Source organism: Blennius ocellaris (assembly GCF_963422515.1).
Source record: "Blennius ocellaris genome assembly, chromosome: 13".
Lineage (NCBI taxonomy): Eukaryota > Metazoa > Chordata > Actinopteri > Blenniiformes > Blenniidae > Blennius > Blennius ocellaris.
The window spans coordinates 2,895,384-2,917,244 of NC_137662.1; the positions used below are offsets into that span (position 1 = coordinate 2,895,384).

A 21,861-nucleotide genomic window follows, 5' to 3' on the forward strand; every position below is an offset into this window, starting at 1 on the left:
CTCCTCCTCTTCCTCATTCTCCTCCTCCTCTTCTCTCCTCCTCTTCTCTCCTCCTCCTTCTCTTCCTCCTATTCTCTCCTCCTCCTCCCCTCTCCTCCTCCTCCTCCTCTTCTCTCCTCCTCTTCTCTTCTCCTCCTCCTCTCTCCTCCCCCTCTTTTCTCCTCCTCCTCCTCCCCTATCCTCCTCCTCCTTCTCCTCCTCCTCTTCTCTCCTCCTCCTCCCCTTCTCTCCTCCTCCTTCTCCTCTCTCCTCCTCCTCTTCTCTCCTCCTCCTTCTCCTCTCTCCTCCTCCTCCTCTCTCCTCCTCCTCCTTCTCCTCCTCCTCTTTTCTCCTCCTCCTCCCCTCCTCCTCTCTCCTCCTCCTCCTCTCTCCTCCTCTTCCTCCCCCTCCTCCTCTTCTCTCCTCCTCATCCTCTTCTCTCCTCCTCCCCTCCTCCTCCTCCTCCTCTTCCTCCTCCTCCTCCTCTTCTCTCCTCCTCTTCTCTCCTCCTCATCTCTCCTCCTCCTCCCCTCCTCCTCCTCCTCCTCCTCCTCCCATTCAAATACATGGGAATGTCTCCTCAAAGCACAGCAGAACTGAACAAGTGTCGACTGAAGCTAAAGTGACTGAGCTACAAAACGACCACGAGAAGCAGCTGAAGAAGACGATGTGACACCTGTGGGGGAAAATTCCATAAGACGTGACCTTTTTGACAAGAGAGCACAATGCTGTGTTTTTGTGTTTGTTTTTTCATTTGCAAAAAATTGTCTATAATTGTCACAATCCGGTTGATCCTGTTCACCCTGAGGCTTACTGATATAATTGCCTTGTTCCAGGAATCCAGCATTTCCCCCGAAGTCACAACCCAATTTAATGCTTTAGTAAAGTAAGAAGCAGAGCCTCTTTTAATTTTTTGTGCCACTCTGAAGTAAAGCCGTCAGTTCCTGGGGACTTGTTATTTCTTCACCTGGCTACGGCCAAATAAATGTTATTCCCTTGTTATTGGTGAAACCAGTCCTTTACTAAGTCACGGCTGGTCATTTGAATCATTCAAAGGGTGTCTCCATTTCTGGTCACTGTCACTGAGAGGTTGTGAATCTAGATGTTTGTAATAGTTCTTAAATCATTCTTTAATGTCTCTCATTTGCAAATAGATGTCCTGAGACTCAGGGTGTCTTATCTTGTATATTGTGCTACCTGCCTGTTGTTTTCCTCATTCATAGGACAGTCATTTGATATACTTGCTACCACCTTAGTAATCATTTTGTTGAGTATATTTTCACTTCTTGCCTGTATTATTTCCTCGACTTGGTTTCTTACACTTGTCATTTCCAGTTTAATTTTGTGGTCATTTCAATCTTGATGTTTGGATTCAAATTGTTTGAAGTCATACTGCAGTCAGTTGAGTTTTTTTTATTCATTGTTCCGAAAGAAAAGATGTCACAGCGATGGCTTTACTTCTCATCACTGCTTGAAGGCATCCCAGAGGACGGGTGGCGACACGTCACCATTGTGATTATGTTCTAAATTGTCGGGTACGTCTTTTGCAAACTGTTCAATTCTGTGCTTGTTCAGTGTGCCAGAGTTAAATCTCCAGTTTGGTCTCTCCCTCTATGTGATTGTTAGAGATAAACATATTGAATGTCGGAGCAATCCATCGTTCCAATATTGCGATATTGCATTTTACTGAGGTCTGTGTCAAACCATAGCAAGTAACGGATTCTGGAACATGTTGAATGTGGAGCTGAAAAGAACGTCGAGCTCCTGGTTGACGATTTCACCGTCTGCAGATGTCAAGTCGTCCTGTGTCTAACAGCATCAAGTGTATCGTCTTAGTTCATTTCTGGGATGTTCAGAACGGGGTTCAGCCTGGGACTAAAGTCTCCTCCGAATACAGGCATTGCTTGGGTTCCTGCTGCAATTCTATCCAGTATGCGTATTTAAAAATCCGCCTCTGACCCCGGGGGAAAGTGTATCAGCAGTTGTGAGTGTCTCTTCATATATTATTCTCCCAGAAATGAGAAAGGCAACTCCTCTCGTGTGTTTTGATCCGTCGGATGGGGGAAACACACATTTAAATCCACGTCTTTTAAGTTCTTCATGATCTCTACCCATCCTATGAGTTTCTTCCAAGAATGCAATATCTATGTTCTCCCTCTTTCATTTTGTAAGAATTTTTGAGTGTTTAATTTGTTTTGCTTTCCTGCTCCGAGGGCACCTGATGACACTTTTGACATGAGGACAGAACAGGAAACACAGACGTGTCATTGTGTCCAGTGGTGTTCCGCTGTTACACCATGTTAGCATCCTCCCATCACTGCTTGGATTTCCTCCTAAACTCCTGAAGCCGACCTGTCGCCCGCCTCTCCATTCGTCCCGCGCCGTTTCCGGCGTTCATCTGTTGCCATAGGAACGCCTGCTGCACGCATTCCTCCAAGCTGGAACCGTCTCGAAAATCCGGGTATGTCGGCGAACGGGTCGCCGCTTCTGAGCCAGAGCGACGTGGGCGTGACATCAGGAGATTCTCCGCAAACTTTAGCATCGCGTCTTCCTCCGCGCCCCCGGGCACGCCGTACCTCCCAATGTTATTCCGTCTGGACCTAACTTTCCAGGTCAGTCATGTTTTGCCGTGGTTTGCGTAGCTTGAGCGTAGAGCCGCTCGCTTCATCCTCAGAAATGCGCCGCGCCGCCTCTGGATTAGTTTGACACGTCGACTCCGTTCCGGCGAGCTTGTGGTTCAGTCCGTGTTTTACCACTGCCTTCTTTAAACCTCCCTGAAGGTCGCATGTCGCTCTTGGAGTGGATTTCACGACGAAGCTCGCTACGTTCCGTAGCGTCTTTGCTAGCTCGCCCAGCGCCAGCTTCATGGTCGGAGGCGTCGTCCTGGTCTTTAATTGTTTGTCCAGCTGGTTGAGATTCAGAGCTCTTCTGCCCTCTCCGTGACTTGTTCCCACTCATCTCTCTGTCGTATCGACTGACGAGTTGAAATTCTCAACCTGGAGAATTTGTAGTAGAAAATGACGTGTCTGTGAGCTCGTCTCGGGATTTTAGCCCCGTGGAGATTTCTCCTGTTGCATTAGGTGATTTGGCGGTACACGTCCTCCAACCTGAGCAGCTCAGAAAGGCTTAGAAAAGGACTTTGGGATCATATGTGAGTGCATAAATGAATATTTTCAAGCGTTTCACACTATTTGTTGGCTCGATCCAATACTCTAATTGTGCTACTCGGGTTTAATTAAGTGATTTGATTTGATGTTGTGTAATGAAGCCAAAAATGGAATAATCATCACTTGTCTAGTTTGATTTCTTGTTGTTAACTTTCTGGGAAAAAAAACAAAAACCAATAACAGTTGGATCACTGTGTTTTGGGGGGTTTTTTTCTATGTGATTCAAGCTTTTTGGGGGAAAAAAACCCAACAAAAAACTGGTGCAGAGCTCCATCAAGGTGTCTGCGGAGCGAGAGAACACACTGCGGCGTGACACTCGTCGTGATGAACACGCTTTAAAAAAAACGAAACAAACAAACACCGGCGGAGGCGTCAGCGCCGGTCTGCTGTCGTGTGAAGCAAGCGAAGGAAATCTAAAGCTTCCTGCTGTCGGGCCTCCGAGCCTCAGCTCACATCCAGGGTGCGCTTGATTCTGTGTGCAGCACAAGGTGAACGGTGCAGCCAGAGGAGAGGGGACACTGACACACACACACACACACACACACACACACACACACACACGCGCTTGACAAGGTTAGTTAATCATCTGTCACAGGGACGGGACGGGGGACGGACAGACTCCCCTCTCCTCTGTCCGTCCTCCATCTCTCCCTCTCTATTTATCCCTCCATCTCCTCCTCCTCCTCCGTCGTCCCTCCATCCAAGGGCGACCGTCCTTTTTACGCCGACATTAACCTTGTGTGTCTCGCCGTGCGCTTTAATCTTTTTCTCTTTTGTCTTTTCCCCTCATTTCTTCCACCTTTCCCTTCCTCTTCGCGGCACTGTGAGCCGAGGACCCTCCTCCCTCCATCCCTCCCTCCCTCCCTCCCTCCTCCTCCTGGTGGGGACGGAGTCGTCTCTCCATCATTCAGCCGCTCTAATCGGCTGCACATCACCGCCTCCGAGCCGTTTAGCCCAAGGTAAATCCACCAGCCCTTTTTATAAAGACAGACACAGACGGACGACGAATGGACTGAAGGAGGGACGGAGGGTGTGTGTGTGTGTGTGTGTGTGTGTGTGTGTGTGTCCAATAAAGAAGCTTCAGGGAGATGATGACACACAAACATGTCGGCAAATTCACTTTAACTGGTACATTACTGAGAAGAGATGGGCCGAGATGAGAGGAAGAGGAGGAGGAAGGAGAGGAGGAGGAGGAGGAGGAGAAGGAGGAGGAAGAGAAGTAAGGAAGCAGGGGAGGAGGACAATGTAAGAGTAAGAGGATGAGCAGGACAATGGGAGAATGAAGAGGAGGAGGAGAAAAGCGAAAAGGGAGGAAGACGACACGGAAGAGGACATTGAGGAGGAGGAAGAATAGGAGGATGACGAAGTGACGGAAGAAGGGGAAGAGAAGAAGGAGGACAAAGAAAAAGGAAGAGGAGGACAACGAAAGAGAAGGAAGAAGAGAAAGAAAACAAAAAGGAGGAGAAAAATGAAAAAGGAGGGAGAGGACAATGATGACCAAAGAGAAGAAAGAGGATGAGGAAGAGGGGGAAGAGGGGTAGAGCTGAGGGATTTTATAAAAGGGAGCAGAAGAAGGAAGGAAGGAAGGAAGGAAGAAGGGATCATGGAAGTGGAATGAGCATGAACTGTGGGGAAATGAAAAAAGAAGCGTCCAGAACACAGAGCGGGGCGACGGGGGTGAAAAAAGAAATGCAAATAAAAAGACTGAAGTGGAAGGAAAGTGTCGGCGGAGGCCGTCCTGCACGGAGGCGGAGAGACGGAGGAGGCGTGCATCTATCAGCTGACTGCGAGCCGCCGCCGCCGCCGCCGCCACCGCCACCACCGCCACCGCCACCGCCGCCGCCGCCAGGCGAGGGAGTCGGCTCAGGAAATAAGAAAATGATTAAGAGCGATTTAATGCCGAGACAAAACGCACATCTGTCACAGCAGGACTGATGTTACTGCACCTCCCTCTCACTCACTCATTCATCCATACCTTACACACACACACACACACACACACACACACACACACACACACACACACACACACACACACACACACACACACACACACACACACACACACACACACACACACACACACACACAGTGAGACTTGTCATTAAAGAGCGAGGAGAAGTGCTGACAAGCAGCTTTACGGAATAAAGATGGAGAGTTTCTCTCAGGACTCCGAAACCTTCACAACCAAAACACGTTTTCACAATTTTCCACCAAATAAAAATTTGCCTGATCCACAAAACATGTTGATGATCTAAAATATGGGGGAAAAAACTTTTTTTTTTAAATAAACCCGATACATACAAAAAAATGAGGTTGTTACAGTCACAATGTTTTTTCCTTTTTATTAATTGTTCTATTTTATTCCTTTTTTCAATTTTTTTTGTTTCTTCTTTTTGGCCCTTTTTTTCTTCATCAAAGCTCTGGTCAACTCAGCTCTTTTATTTATCTAGCTCTTTTTATCAAACAGATTTAACCATTAAAACATGTTTATTGACAGGACACGGAGCAGCTACAGACGAGCTGAAGAGCCACATGTGGCTCCAGAGGTGGAGGCTGCAGACAAAGGCCTCGTCCACACCAGGAAAAATTATCTTTTTTTTCATTAAGGTTCTCCAAAAACCCTCCGTCTACACGTCACTATGAACTCGTTACTATGAACTGGTCACTATGAACACGTCACTATGAACACGTCACTATGAACTCGTCACTATGAACACGTCACTATGAACACGTCACTATGAACTGGTCACTATGAACACGTCACTATGAACTCGTCACTATGAACTCGTCACTATGAACACGTCACTATGAACTCGTCACCATGAACACGTCACTATGAACTCGTCACTATGAACTGGTCACTATGAACACGTCACTGTGAACTCGTCACTATGAACTGGTCACTATGAACACGTCACAATGAACTGGTCACTATGAACTCGTCACTATGAACACGTCACTATGAACTCGTCACTATGAACTCGTCACTATGAACTGGTCACTATGAACACGTCACTATGAACACATCACTATGAACTCGTCACTATGAACTCGTCACTATAAACACGTCACTATGAACTGGTCACTATGAACACGTCACCATGAACACGTCACTATGAACTCGTCACTATGAACTGGTCACTATGAACTGGTCACTATGAACACGTCACTATGAACTGGTCACTATGAACACGTCACTATGAACTCGTCACTATGAACTGGTCACTATGAACACGTCACTATAAACACGTCACTATGAACTCGTCACTATGAACTGGTCACTATGAACATGTCACTATGAACTGGTCACTGTGAGCTGGTCACTATGAACACGTCACTATGAACTGGTCACTGTGAACTCGTCTTTTTTCCACAGATGATTGTCAAAGAGCAAAGAGCCGGGGTTTTAGAATTTCCCCACTCCGGGACCCGTGTTTAAAAAAACCCTTCTAAAACCGCCTTACGTGGACGACAGGCCAGAAACACCTGATTCAGGTGAACCAGGTTCCTGGTGTGGACGGACCCTGAATGTACCTGAGGGATCACAGCTGTTCTCCACTGCGCCCCAACAGGCTGCAGGAGGCTAAAGCCGCCTCAGCATCACCCGATTTGAGTAACAATGGAAGGAAAACATGACCTAAACAAGCATATCTAGACATGTTTTACACCTACTCTAATCCTGCTGCTGTTCTGAGAGGCAGGACAAACAGAAAAACAGAATGTATGAACATGGAGGCTTTGAAGGAGTCGAACCCGGGGTCCTCTCATGGTGTGACGACAGTGCTAACCACTGCACACTCTCCAGCCCATTGCCGGCTTCAACGGGGCATGGGAACGAGAGCCGGCTCGTCTGAAAGGGAGTAAAAAGGTGTGCGGAGTTTCCTGGTACTCACCGTTGCACTTCCCTCCGTTGGTGGGGTCGCCGTAGTAACCGGCCATGCAGCTCTGGCAGTGCGAGCCCGCCGTCAGGTTCCCGCAGCTCTCGCACACGCTGCCGTTCACACACCGGCTGTGACCGTTACACTGACACGCTGGGAGGAGGACACACACACACACACACACACACACACACACACACACACACACACACACACACACACACACACACACACACACACACACACACACACACACACACACACACACACACACACAACTTACTACATACAACTCACCATGATAATAATACAATTCATAATATTAATAATACATTTTATTTCTAATGCACTTTCCATTTAAAAACCTCCAGTCTCTTAGTCTAAGTGCTGAATGAAGATGGGAGCAGACAAATGCCATTCATATCAAATGTTCACTTTAAACCGTTTACAGGCTGCTCATTGGAATACTTGAACCAGAAACCTCAACCTGGAGTGTTTTTGAAAGACATTTCAAGATTGAAATTTTACAAAGTCATTCTTTAAAACAATTATTTATGAAGGACAGGATCTTCTACTAACTGCAAAACTGTACAAAATGATGCTTATTTCACCACATCAGGCTTTAAAAGTGATCGTTTCATGATAAATGTTTGACTGAATATATATATATATATATATATATATATATATGAAGGATTGCTGAGTACTACTGAACTACAACCTGTTTGTGTTCATTAGATGATATTTCAGACATCAAATTCACTGAGAGCCCATAAAGGACCACAAGGTCTGTTTAATAAAAGTTTAGATGATTTACTATAATTATCAATTGTTTATAAATGTCAATAAAATGTAAAACATGATTTTCCTAGTTTTGCACAAAGTAGGAAGCAATGAGGGAGTAACTGAAGTCGTCGGTGTAGGAGAAGTAAAGTAGCTGCTGGTACTTGTAGTCGTAGTAACGTAGTATTAGTTGATATTATAACTGTAGAGAACGATTGAAGATAATTTACATAATGGAAGCAGAATTTAACCATCTTGTCTGATTGTCAAAACCCCAGAGAGCGAAACTCAGAGGTGAAGGTGGAGCTGAGGCGCCGTTACTTTTTGAAAATGCCCCATTTCTGTGAAAATGCAACTTTTTGAAATGCCTCCAACTCCTGTCTGTATTGATACGGAGGAAACGTTCAGGCTCCATCTTCGTGGAAATGATGGAAAATGCAACTTTTTGAAAAGCTTCCAACTCCCGTCTCTGTGGAAATGGATTAAAATGTAACTTTTTGAAAACACTGACTCCGTCTCCATGAAAAGGGAGGAAAATGCCACTTTTTGAAAACGCTCAGGCTCCATCTCCACAGAAACGACGGAAAACACAATTTTTTGAAAAGCCTCTAACTCCTGTCTCTGTAGAAACGGGAGGGGGGGGGCAAACTTTTTGAGAATTCTTCATCTCCGTGGAAACAGAGAACACAACTTTTTGAAAATGAAAACAAAGGAAAACGCTACTTTTTGAAAAGCCTCCAACTCCCATCTCTGTGGAAATGTAGGAAAACGCAACTTTTTGAAAACATGGATGAGGCGTGTGTGTGTGTGTGTGTGTGTGTGTGTGTGTGTGTGTGTGTGTGTGTGTGTGTGTGTGTGTGTGTGTGTGTGTGTGTGTGTGTGTGTGTGTGTGTGTGTGTGTGTGTGTGGTTTCATTACAACAACAACCAACTCGTGGCCTGACATTCTAAATAAAATAGTTTTCCGTGTTTTCTGCCGTTTCCATGTAAACAGACATAGTTTTCAGAACGCTGCTATATAAAGGTGAAGCCTTTCTGAAACGGCAGGAGGTGAACTGTGTTTCCCCTGGGACTCACCAGGACACTGTATGAAAGCCCAGTTGTAGCCTCTGTCAGACGAACACAGAGTCTGGTCCACCGCCATGTCGCGGTCCCTCAGCCGGTCCCGGTCCCGGTCCCGGGGTCCGGCCCTGGGGTGTGCGGGCCTCAGCGGGCCCCGGTACGAGCCCTCCATGCACACGCCCCGCCCCGTGTTGCTGGGGTCGCCACACCAGCCGCACTCCACCCTCTCCAGACACTCGGCACACGTCCTGATACCCGAGCAGTTCTGGGCTGGAAACAGAGGAGGAGGGCGCAAAGAAACACTTTAACAACAAACAAACAAAAAAAAAGTGTGTCAGATTTCATGCTCTTATGATGAAAGTTGTATCTGACGTCTCTGACGGGTTATCAAGGTGACTTCTCGCCATGGTTTTAAGCAGAAGGTGGTGTTTTGGGTGTCCATCCAAAAATACTGGGTGTCCAAACGCCAGTCGCTCCAGCGTGATTGTCAATATTTATATCCAATCAACATTTTCATAACAAAAATGTTTTATTCTTCAGTGAAAAATGTGAATGATGTACAGATATCAAAACATTTGTCAATAGTTTGGAAATGAAAAATTAGATCATAGGTCCCATAGAATTAGTCCCACCTGTGTGGATTCTATATACACACACACACACATATATATATATATATATATATATATATATATATATATATATATAAACAATCACATTGCTCGTTATCGTTATTGGGCACCTTTTATTTCTTTATCACAACCGTAAAACTGAGTTTTTTCTTTCTCTCTTTCTTTGTCTTTTATTGCTGGTTGAACCTTCAGGCTTCTTCTAGCTTGATTATCTTTCCTCTTTTTTTCCTTTATCTCCCCGTCGGTTCTGTACTCACTGTTAATCGTCTCCGTACCGGTTTGTTCATGATTGTGAGAATACCAATAAAAGCATTTGAGAAAAAAAAAATCGTTATCTACATTGTGTGGGCTTTGATGATACAAGGACTGGTTTTTTGTCTCATCTATTATTGACCAAACAAGAGGTTTGTGTCTCGTTCTGTGCAGATTTACCAATTAAATGACAAGAAAACCCTTCGAAAACATAGGTAATTTTTTTTTAATCAGCATCGCTTCTCCCGTATTAAAGGTAATCCATCCACCGGGTTTTGTCTCCAGCCTCTGACCCCCAACATTCATCTAGAAATTGGCCTTTTGGTTTCCAGCGCCGCGTCGCGGGGAAGCGTTTGGTATTCACAAAGTGGACGTGACATTCAGAAACACTTCACTGGTACAAAATGAGAAAATATAGAGAAATAAAAATTGACGCCTTTTGTTTTTTCTGATGGACTGACGTTTAAATGCTTGAAAATGAAAATAAATAAATACATTTAAAAAAAAAAAAATCTCCATCCCGAAGAGATTTCGTTTGCAAAAGGTGACAAGCATGAGAAATCGCTCTGACGCCTTCCAAGGTTTATTAAACCGATCATGTCCACTCCAGCCGTCCAGGAAGACTTTAGTGTGGAAGATGTCTAAAAAACAGAGAATGAAAATTTTGCCAATATACATTTTTCTCATTGTGTTTTCATCCAGGGGGGTAAAACGTCTCAGTTCAGTGGGTAAAAAAATAGTTCCACATTAACATTTATTTCTTTTATCTCATCTTATTTTATTTAACCTTTATTTTTAACCAGAAAAACATCGTCGAGATTAAAAATCTATTTTTTTATGTGTCCAAAACAGACACATCAAGCACATAAAAGACATCAGAAAAAGATTAAAGCTAAATGTTAAAGTTTTTCTTTGTTGTAGTTCAGAGTGCTGACCGCCGTCGCGTGACATCACAGGTCATGTGATCTATGTTCATGCCACCATGTTGCCAGACAAACGCTGCCTTTCAGCAGCGTTCAGTGTTTGACAATAGTACAATACCTGACATTTAATTTACGTATCTCATTCATTGAAATAAGAACAAAGAAAGACTGACGCATTACAGAACAGAAGCTTCTGAATTCTTGGATGAATGAGAGCTGAAATAACATGAACTTATATATTCTGCCCCTTTATTTCAATTAATCTTAAAAAAAAAATTATAAAAGCAAACATCAAATATCAAATAAAATGACAATAAACCTCGAGCATACTTCAAAATAACAAATAAACAGAAAAAAATGTAATTAACAAATACATAAATACTTTGATTCTCCTACATCCTCCAACTCATTTTAATTGCTTTTAATTGAACCGTGTGCTTTGGAATCTTTTGCGTCCTTCTCTATTTTTTTCTACAACTTTCACTAAAATCTCTTACTTTGAAATATAGTTGTTTTGACGAAAAAGGAGAAGCGTGAGAGGAGCAGACGATTGGAGGGTAAAGTTGTGCAGGAAGCTGCTGGCAAATGAACTGATACATATATTTTTATTTTTTTTATTTTATAGTCAATCATGAAGGAGCTGCTAATTACTCACAGTGCCTAAATATTATTTTTTTTACTTCCGGCACTGATGACGTCACTCGTAGTGCTCTGTACGTGACAAAAATGTTTAGATTTACACGAAAACCAAACAATTACAACCGAAAACAATCTCATCAACAACAAAAATCCAATTTTACTGAAAACTTTGAGTGCAAAATACAGTAAAATGTCCAGAAAACTGAGCTCTGACTGTTGCATTATGGGTGTTTTTGTTTTCTTTCATGGCAATGTAGTGTCGTCACTGCCCTAAAGACAGTTTTGTTTACAATGTGCTTGGTGGTCCTCATGTTTTCCGTGTCCAGCTCTCAGGGTGTGTGGTGGAGTTGAGGGACAGACACACTTCAAGGTTCTCATGCACACAAACCAAACCTCCTCAGACACACTATGAGAGTCTGAGTCGCACGAGCAACACAACTATACCAGACGCGTTTCTTCTTCGCGCGGCGAGATGATATTCAAACAGCAGCGTCAAGTGGAATTTGCATTTTTTTTTTTTTTATTATCATCTAGAAGTTATTTCTCTTTACAACACGAGCCGTTTCTATAAGCCACAGATGTTCTGACTGAACCTCTCTCTCTCTCTCTCTCTCTCTCTCTCTCTCGCTCTCTGATACAAACACACCTCTTGTGGTCTCTCTCCCTGTGTTTGCAATCCACCTCGTTGCATTATTCAGCTGCAGCAATGCTGATTCATTTGTTCCGTCTCCCCCTTTTTATAATTACAAACTTCTGCCAGCAAATTCCCTCTTTATCTCCCCGCTGCCACATTTTTTATCCTCCTTTATTCCCCTCTCTCTCTATTTCAATTCATCTCATGTTCGTCCGCCGCTGCTTTCTTTGCTATTACACCCTCTCCTACCCATTTCCTGTCATTTTGATTTAATTCGATTTTTTTCTCTCTCTGTATTACCCTAAAACACTTTGCCACCCCCCCCCCAAAAAAAGAAGAAAAAAAAAATCACAAAAGATGAAACCTTTCTACTCTCTTTTTTTGTCTCCCCTCCTCTTGCTGGTCTCTATTTATTTTCTTACTTTAACTTTTTATTTCCGCGCCACTTTCCCTCCTGACGGCTGGCTGGCTGGTTCCACACAGTTCAAAGGAAGGCGGCTCAACACAGCGCCACTCATCCAGCACAGCGGGGGGGCGTCCTCCGCGCACACAGCACATATTTACATACCCAAGACCAGCCGGTAATATCCAATAAACATACCGAGTTGTGTTTATCTTTTTACAAATACCATCCACTGGCAGTATTTTGGAGTACGAAGTTCAACCTGACCGGTGCCTGATCAGATCTGATCTTTCACATGTAGAAATATCACAGTTTAAAACATTAAAAGTCGCTTTTCTTCACAGATAATCGCTTTCTTTTTGGGAAACTTTAAAGAAATATACAATAAATAAACATAGTAAGTCCCACGTGTACACAAAACATTTGAAGTGATCGTTTTTGCATTTTTCTCTTCCTAAAAGTTTTGTGTTTACATGACGAGCTTTTGAAAATGATATCCGTTTCCGCAGAAACAGCAGAAATGCTGAAAAAGATGATGTTCGCCGTGGTGGCACAGCGTTTTTTCTCCCCGTTTCCATGGAGACGAAATGTTGGTTGTTTTTTTTTTAAAGGCGTGTTTTTCGTGGCACATATTTTGACAAGTTTCGACAATATTTTCTTGCTCGTTCTTCCTTTATCGGTCGTTAATCTTAAATTTTTCCCTAATCCCCAAATTCCAATTTCATCTTGAGGGAAGAAAGGGATCCGCCCACTAAAAACAGAACTTAAGGCAAAAAAATTGTAATAAAGAAAAAGAGAAAATAATAATCAATCCAAAAAAATAAATTAAAAATAGATGAAGAGAAAAGTAGATAAATAATAGAAGTATATAAAAAATTAAAATGAATGACTGGATAGGAGAGGGAAGGGGAGGATCAGTCGTCATCTTCGGCATTAATACTAAAACTTGTGCGCAGTGAAGCTCGCTCTTGAAAATACTCGACCACAAGAAAGCTGACGAGTGATTTCCAGGCACTGATACCACTTTTTTATAGAACGAGTATAAATAGAAGTAATAACCTTTAGCTACTTGCTGACACTGAGCACCATCACGAGGTATTATGAGCCATTAAATGTCCGTATTTACTTCTAATTTGTTTTGAGAAACGGTGAAATGTGTAGAAATGTTGAGTTTGCTTAAGCTTTTCATGGCTTGGTTGGAAGAGTGGACGGTTGCAGGTTTAATTCCCCTGTCCACATGCCTTGCATGGTGTGTGAATGTGATAAACAATGTAAAGTCCATTTACCAAAAAAAAAATTAAAAACCTCCTACAGATTGAAGTAGCATATATTAAGTGGACATGCTGAGGCCCCGTTCACTCAACATTTCAAGTATCGTACAACGTTGTTGTTATTGTCCATCAACTGAGCATGTGCAGCAGCAGCGCTTTGGAAAAGACCCTTTTCACAACATCATAGGTGCCTGTCATTTATATATGGAGTGTAAATTAGGCTTAATGGCATTTAATAAGTTCTCTTATCGCTGCTCGGTATCGGTAAGTAGCTACAGCTTAACACTCGTCCTTTAAATAAGTGATATTGGTTTATTAAGATGAACGATTACAGCACGTACCAGTGCTGTAATCGAGACGCTTTGTCTTTAATCTGAGAGCAGAAATGTCTCCGGGAGCCTCTTTACGTATCCAAACGCGCCAAAAAAAACTCCAAAACCTCCTCAAACACATGCGGACACTTCATTTGCAGCCTGACGTGAAGTGAAGAGTAAACCGATGAAATACGTTGGAAACCGGCCGAAATGTTCCAAATCAGATGAAACGGGGGAGCAGAGGACGGCCTCCAGAGCCAGAGACTCATTCCAGCTTGGACAGCGCAGTCCTCAGATGTTCACTTACATAAGAGCGGGTTTGTGTGGATAATATAATTTACCTGCTGTGCTCCGCACGCCCCAGCCTTTTTACTATTTTTAATAGCATTTCCAATTATCGGGCTTCATCTGTGTTCCACATGGAAAGAATTAAGAGGGGTTATTGCCTGGTGCAGTGGAGGTAGACGAGGATGAGGTGTGTGTGTGTGTGTGTGTGTGTGTGTGTGTGTGTGTGTGTGTGTGTGTGTGTGCCTGCAGGGCTCTCCAAGGCTTTAGTTTTAGTTAACAGCACCAAAGATTTAGCAGAACCTCTCGCTATTACATGATAGTAGCTGCAGGCTGTTCTCAGACGAGGTGTCCTTCTGAACGCTGCCGCCTGGATTATTTCTCCCGCGAGGCGGCAAGAAAACATTATTTCATGAATACAAAAATGAAAAAAATAGAAGCAAACACGCGATTCAAAACAGACGAAGGTGTCGACCACCGGCTAACTCTTTGGTCCTCGAGGAAGATCAGTTGAGCTGGACAAGCAGGACGGCTGATCTTTGGACTGATGTACTTCTCAGACGAGCTCCGTGGGAATCAGCGGGAAGAAGAAGGAAAATGTTGAAGCGTCACATCAGCTTTAATCAGGTTGATAAATTAGCACTATGAACACAGTCCTGCAGAGAAAGCAGAGGGATGAGGAAGAGTCCTGTGAGTGGCTGCAAATCAACCTGTTCAGTGGTTTCCTTCCTGGGCGGGGCTTCGTTAATGTCGAAAAGCAAGGTGCTTTGTATTTTTCCAACACCGGCTATAAAGGTCCAAACGTTTTAGGAAGAAAAGATTAAAAACAGTTTTTCACGAAATAAAACTCATCTGGAGACAAAAAAAAAGTCCATTCTTCATAAACCTGTACATGTAGTTTTAAAGTATCCACATACTGTCTGTGTTTTTAATTTATTTCTGAAATTTCAGATATACGTACTTTTTTAGTTCGATCGTGGTTTGTCTTGACAATTTTATTGAAACCATTTTTAGCAACAATACTTCAGCTTCTGTGCTTTTTTTCCATCCTTTATAGTCATTTGAGCTATTTCGTCTGTTGTAGTATTTTTAGCTATTCAATCCTTTCTTTTTTTACTTATTTTCAATCATTTCCACCCTTTTCCAGTGGATAGAGCATTTTTCAAAAATGTTCTTTTCCTATATTTACCATTTTGGCCATTTCACTTTAATCTAGTTACTTTAAATTATTTTAGCCTCTTTGAGGCTGTTTTACCAATTTATGTATTTTATTTTTAATAATTTTCAACTTTTTAAAATTCAGCTGTTTCCACTGGGTTTAGCCTTTTTTTATTATTATTTTGGTTGTGATAGCTTTCTACTTATTTTATTATACTTTTCTAAAACCATTTTACTTATTTGAGCTTTTTTTTTAAATTTATTTTAATCATTTAGTTTTTCTACAGCTTGTTCTGTTAATTTGAGCCGATTAAAGAATTGATGTTGGTGACAGATGATGTCGTGTAGTACTCCTTTCAGAATACGAGTACCCTGTGCAGTATCAGACTCAGTACCGTAGCTGTTTCAGAATATTCAACATAAGTTCACTGTTTCTGTCTACATGTCCAGCCTGCAGGCGAACTTACACTGTTTCCCTCTCAGCTTGGAGTTTCCATGTTCTCACAACAAAGTTGATTTCTTCTGCTTGTTACGTCCAGAAGTGAAATTATAGCCGCGTGTGAACTGACCGCTCACTTTCCCAGGGTCTAACCTTCCCTTTTCCCCAAATGTTGGATTCGTTCTGCAACTAAAACTTCTAGAAGATGAAAGGACGACGAGAAATCTTCCTTTTTTTTGGTGTTTTCCAGAGTACGGACACAATGTTGTCATTTCTTGGTCTTTTCGGGGGGGTTTCTGTCAAGCTCACGCAGATAAATGTAGAATAAGTAGGTCAAACCCAAGAGGACATGGGTTTGCATCTCAAACGTCACAACAGAACATCACTCGCTCTCAAACTTTTTTTCAAGTCCCTCGGAGACCGAGCGCCTTTAAAGTCCCGTCGACGAGGAAGAGTGGGACGCCGCGTTTCCTCCACGTCGGCTGGAAGTGAAATACGACTCCAACCACAGACAGAGCTATTTGTGTTCTTATTTCCCCGTCACCTTTCCAATATGCACGTCTCCGCTGGAACCGGGGTTTCAGTCGTCGTCGCTGACAGAAACAACCCGGAGGAAGCCCGGCCTCAAACGGATGACGAATGTTCGCAAGGAAGTCGGGGCAATCGCTTGTCGAAGGCGGCGAGGAAAACGACGTCTCGCTCCCGCTGCGGGGATTTACATCTTATCAAAAATTCTCTCAGCAACAATCATCCCGGTGCCGCGTGGCGTTCATCACGCCGCGGCGTCCCTGGGTAGCGCGCGTCGTCTGGCTGCGTCTGGCGCCATCCATTTGCTTCCAACGCGGCCTGACAGTTAGCATAGCTGGAGCCGGTAGCGGGAGCACAGATCAGTGAGCCTCCATACATAATACATCAAGTGAAGGAGCCATAAGCCGCCTTCCCCTTCGCTCCAGAAGCTACGAGACGGCTGACACACACACACACACACACACACACACACACACACACAATCACACACGTCTTGTGAAGATTGCCTCAGAGAAAATAAGGCCATTCCTCTGCGCCGCAAAACAAATATCAGCTGCAGCAACAAGAACCGTCGTCGGACCTCTTTGTGTGGGCGCTCCACAAAACAAACAGTGTGCAAAGCAAAGGCATAGAAGAAGAAGAAGAAGAGCACATATCTGTGCTTTAGCTGCAGCGGCGTCGAAGATAAAGAGGATCAAGAAAAAGCCCCAGCACATATAAGGTCATTTATGTCATTCGCTTGAGTTTTGTTCTCAAGCATGATTACAAGATCTTTTAATCTTCAAGGAAATCGTTGACGTTCATTCGTTCATTCAGGCCCCGATGGCATGACGCGTTCAGGTCCAACCTGAAAGCGTCATGCTGCGTTTTGGGCGTCGGTTTACATCACAGCAGAGCCACGGAAAACACAACTTTTTGAAAACACTCCCGACTCCTTCTCCGTGGAAACGGTGGAAATTGAATTTTTCCTCAAATCCTGCCGCTGCTGGACTCTAGTATCATAATGAGTATTGATGTGATTCTGCACCACTTATTGTTTTCTTTCCTTACAAAATGCTCCACTGGGTTGTGCTGCTCTCAGAGAATGTTGTTGTTTTTATAAAGCGTTTCAACCACGCATACGCTGCACGGAGGTGGACAAAATAAACTGCATTGACTTGAACATGAAAAACACATCGTTTTCAACCCTTTTTGTGCCGTTTTTCTGTCGATATCATATTCAAATGTGTGTAAATGATGCGTAAATGGCGGCCCTAAGATTCGCGTACAAATGTCAAGCGTTTTGCTTTATTATTTTAAGATTCGTCGACTTGGAATTTCAATCATGCTGTGTTGTAGAGGGAAATGTTCAAGTTATTCCCTTTCTATCAAATTTGCAAGATAAAAACCTGAAATTTTATTTATATATAGCTCTACTTTTTCTTTGGGTTTTTTTTACATTTCAGAAATATTTTGTAGTTACTGTGCAGATTACAAATTATGAATCCGTAAAGGGCCGTCTTTGCTCATACAAGTGTCAGTGTGAAATATTTTCTTCAGCTTGAATAGTGAGGCGATATGAGACTCGGGGTCAGGGGTGTCACACCCATTTCAGTTCATGGGCCACATACGGCCCAATCGGAAGTCAATTAGTGGCATAATTATAATTATAATTATAGTGGTTTTAATTTTAAGGTTTTTCTTTGTTGAGTATACGTGATTTTCACAAAACCAAACAATTACTACTAAAAATGACAATTATATCAACATAAAACTAATTTAAATGAAATGTTCTGGTGGACAACACAGTGAAATGTCCCCCCAAAAAAGCGCTATACAGCTGTTCCCTATTCAACTAATTCATTCTTTGGCTCATCTAAATCCAAATTTTAAGTATTTCACAAGGAGGTTTTTTTTTTTCTCTGTCACTCTAATTGTGCTACATTCAAGATGGAAATATTAAACTTTGGTTATTTCAAAGCTCCATCTAATTTGAATATTAACAATTAAACAGTTCCTTTAAATTCTTACAGATTCCTCTACTCCCCCCGCCCCCACAGTTTTTCTACATTTCAGAGCTCAAATAAATCTAGTTTGGAGGTCAACATGCATATCCAAATAATAGGCTGGTGTTTGTTTATGCAAAGTTGCTAAATGATACTGTATTTTAGATTGAACCTGCTCGACGCACGTATGAAAGTTTTCTCCCAGAACAGTGCAGGTCAACGTTCATCTTGCCACATAGTTTTTGTGCTCGAAGGTAAAAACCGTTCTGACTGAAAAGGCATCTATAGTTCAGTTCCATGAGCGATACCAGACGACACACGCCGCGTTGTCCTGGAATGCTTCCGTCCATGTCGGATGAGTCCCGGCTTTATCGCGGCAGAAAGCTCGGATCTCGTCGTGACCGCCGGCGCCTTTTGGCAGCGTCGTTTCCGGGAACTGGGACGGATGGTTTCATCAGCGTTCTCTCCGGTGGACGCCGGCTCCTCCGCGGGGCTCAGCGAGTGAATCAGGGCAGGTACACCTTCCGTTGTTATTGCTTTCTGCTTCCCCCTCGTGACGCCGCGGAGACTCTCCCAGATCCAGCACGTAGTCAATTCTGCCGCTGACAGATCTTTGATTCGCCGGTGATGTAACCCCGCTTTGATGGCGAGCCCTTCGTCTCGCACGCCGGCCTCCTTCGGGGACGTGGAGTGGAGGTGTTGCAACAAAAAGAGCCTGCGGTCGTCCAGCGCTGGCTGGGCGACGGCTCTCCACCCGCTGCCGGCTTGGCGCGCCTGTAGAGCGTGCGCTTCGCCTTCGCGCGGCGGCTCAACAATAAACACATTCTTCAACTAAACTACAGAGCTGTGAGCGGTATTATCTTTCAAAGTGGTTGGAAAATTCAGAGTTGAGTGTGTTTATATGACAAGAGGCTGCAGATGAAGCACCGAGTAGCACACGGGTGGAATTCATGCTTGTAAAGTCAATGACTTCATTGCATCGATGCATATTCTCATCCGTCAGCTTCTCGGAGGAATTGAATCATTTCAACTGGACTGCGTTATTTGCTTTGGAAGGCATTTATCCGAGTGACTTCTTTAGTTTGTGCTGTTCGTTTGTCTAGTTGAAAGGTGGGAAGCTCAGTTATTTAATCTCTTGGGCTGTGTGATCAACCATGACCCTTTGAAACTGGATTAGTGAATTTGTTTAGCAGAGAAGAAAGAACAATGTTGTAAACGGCTGATGGTGGCCTCAACCTCTCTCGCTCTCTTTTGATAATGGTAATTGAATCATTTGTGTTAAATTGAACAAAAGAAGAGGTATATGCCACCGTCTCTCCCCCATCTACAACATTGTTCTTTGTTCTCTGTCGAACAAATTCTCTAATGCAGTTTCAAAGGGTCATGGTCAATGACAGGAGAACTTCTTTGAACCCTCCTGGGACCCAATGGTTCAATGAGACAAGAACGCTGATCCATCAACATGTGAAACCTTGTCTGGAAAACTCAAAGAGTTCAAATACGTGAGCGCGAGTCAACATGCATGAACTGATGAAGTTAATTGGACAAGAAGCGAGACATCTTCGAACAATTATGACCAAATCCAGTTGACCTGATTCAATGAATGTGACATTACCTTTATGCTGCACTTCTACATTTCAAACTAAGTTATGTAACTCCAGTTTGCCCCAGTTCCTGTTCCACTGATCGCTTCCAGCTCACTTTGGGGCGGCTTTGTTTCTCTTGTTTTGCCGATTCCAGGATAGTCTTGTCTTGTCATGCCTTGGTTCTTTGGGTTCCTGAGCATGTGTCCGATCCACCTCCACCTCCTTCTGTTTGGTAATCCCCACTAGATCTTCATTATGGATTACCAAAAGCCATTGGATCCCAATGATGGACTGCAAGCACTGGCTAACAAACACCGAGACCCTTTCTGTGATGGGTTTTTTGTTAGCCTGGAACTTTGATGTTGGTATTGAAGATCATCAGTTTGGTTTTTAGGCTTGAGTTTCCGGATCTCCATATCAGTCTTGGCAAGCAAAAAGCAAATCTAATTTGATCAAATCTTACATAAACCTCTTTTTCAGAGGCAACATCAGAAGAAATCGAAGGAAGGTACATCTTCAAGGGCTTTGTTATCCATAGTTATGGTGGAGTTGTTGATTCTCATAACCTCATAACCATGTCCTGAAGGTATCGGCACTTTACATGGGTGGGGCAGTTTGACCCATGATCCTACGAACTACATCGGCTGGAGTCTTGTCCTCCTGGCAGGTTCAGACATGCAGAACAGGAGGAAGGCCAGAGAATAGACAAAGAGTGACCCCTGGTCCTCCAGGATGAGCCAATGAGCATGGTGCAGCTCCTTCAAGTCTTTTATTTCCCCAAAGAGAAGAGTAGCCCACCTTGATAATGGAACTTTCCCAGTTCCCACTCATGAATGCACAATGTGGCCTATTGAGGTTAATTCTACCAAGAGATGAACGTCCACTGGTTTTCCAGGCCCTTGATACTTGTTTCCCATTGTTGTGTTCAGGAAAGGCTCAATAACACCTGCAGCGTCTCCTTAATACAAACCAATGTTATTATGCTGCCATGTTGCTTTAGCTACCTGTTTGTCCGTCGCGTATTTATTTAGAAGTGTTTGTAAATGTTGGCGCAGGTTTCAATGTGCAGTCGACCAGAAATGTGCTGACGAATCCAGCGTATATATGCATGCGCTTGGTTTCTGTATACGTTGGACGGCGGCCCATCCAAGTCAGCAGGAACGTCTCTGCGGAGCCCTTATTGACTCTGGCTGCAGCAGAAACATCAGCTCCTTCAGCTTTCATCGCTGGCATCCAGAAGCACTCCAAACGGTGTGTTGCAGCAGCTGGTCGTACATGTATATTCATACGACGTTTGAGAAAATACACACGTCGATGCCGTTTGTTAATTTTCAAACAGGACTCGGCTTGTGCAGTTTGTTTGCATTTCACTCGAGACAAGTTTATTCATCCAGTGGCTATTTAGTCTGGGATCACGCGATGCTAATTTGCACTGTAAATAAAATACAATGAATCACTCAACTCCAACAAAGCATTGTGTCGGATGTGGGAGAGTTGAGTTTCTCCATGTTGAGTCTCACAGGACAGACGAGGCCAAAGGAGCAGAAAACACTGCTGGATTCATGCCAGACCAAAATTAACTATCACATTCTAAAATTAACTATCACACCCATAAATCCGGCAGATGTATCTACTAAGTTATCCGCCTACTAAAAGAAATAATTTATCGACAGCGAGTCGTCTGGTTTAAATAGAAAAAGACGATTTTGTGTTTACTAAGAGCCATTTCAAGTATTTGATCACAACCTTCAGCAACTACATCCGACTTTTCAATGCTGCTTAAATAAATGTACTCTGGCGGCTAGCATTTAGCATTTAGCCTCTCAGCAGGCTCATTTACTACCTGAAGTCTCAACTGAGTGAAGCGGAGGCAAATCTTGTGAGGTCGGTGATATGAACAGTTTTAAAAAACGTGTCAAACTGGTTTCAGCGTGGCTCTTT

The 21,861-nt window shown here is 43.4% G+C and overlaps 1 protein-coding gene across 1 annotated transcript in view; it reads right to left on the minus strand.

The window, feature by feature from the left end:
* The window catches only part of LOC308138288 (attractin-like protein 1), a gene marked incomplete at its 5' end in the record, with an annotated part of 332,365 nt that overhangs the window by 220,521 nt on the left and 89,983 nt on the right, over positions 1-21,861 (minus strand). Inside the window, 2 exons of the mRNA XM_080507370.1 lie at positions 7,043-7,180; positions 8,887-9,141. Coding sequence (XP_080363496.1) covers positions 7,043-7,180; positions 8,887-9,141 — 393 coding nt within the window. The remainder of the gene's footprint in view (positions 1-7,042; positions 7,181-8,886; positions 9,142-21,861) is intronic.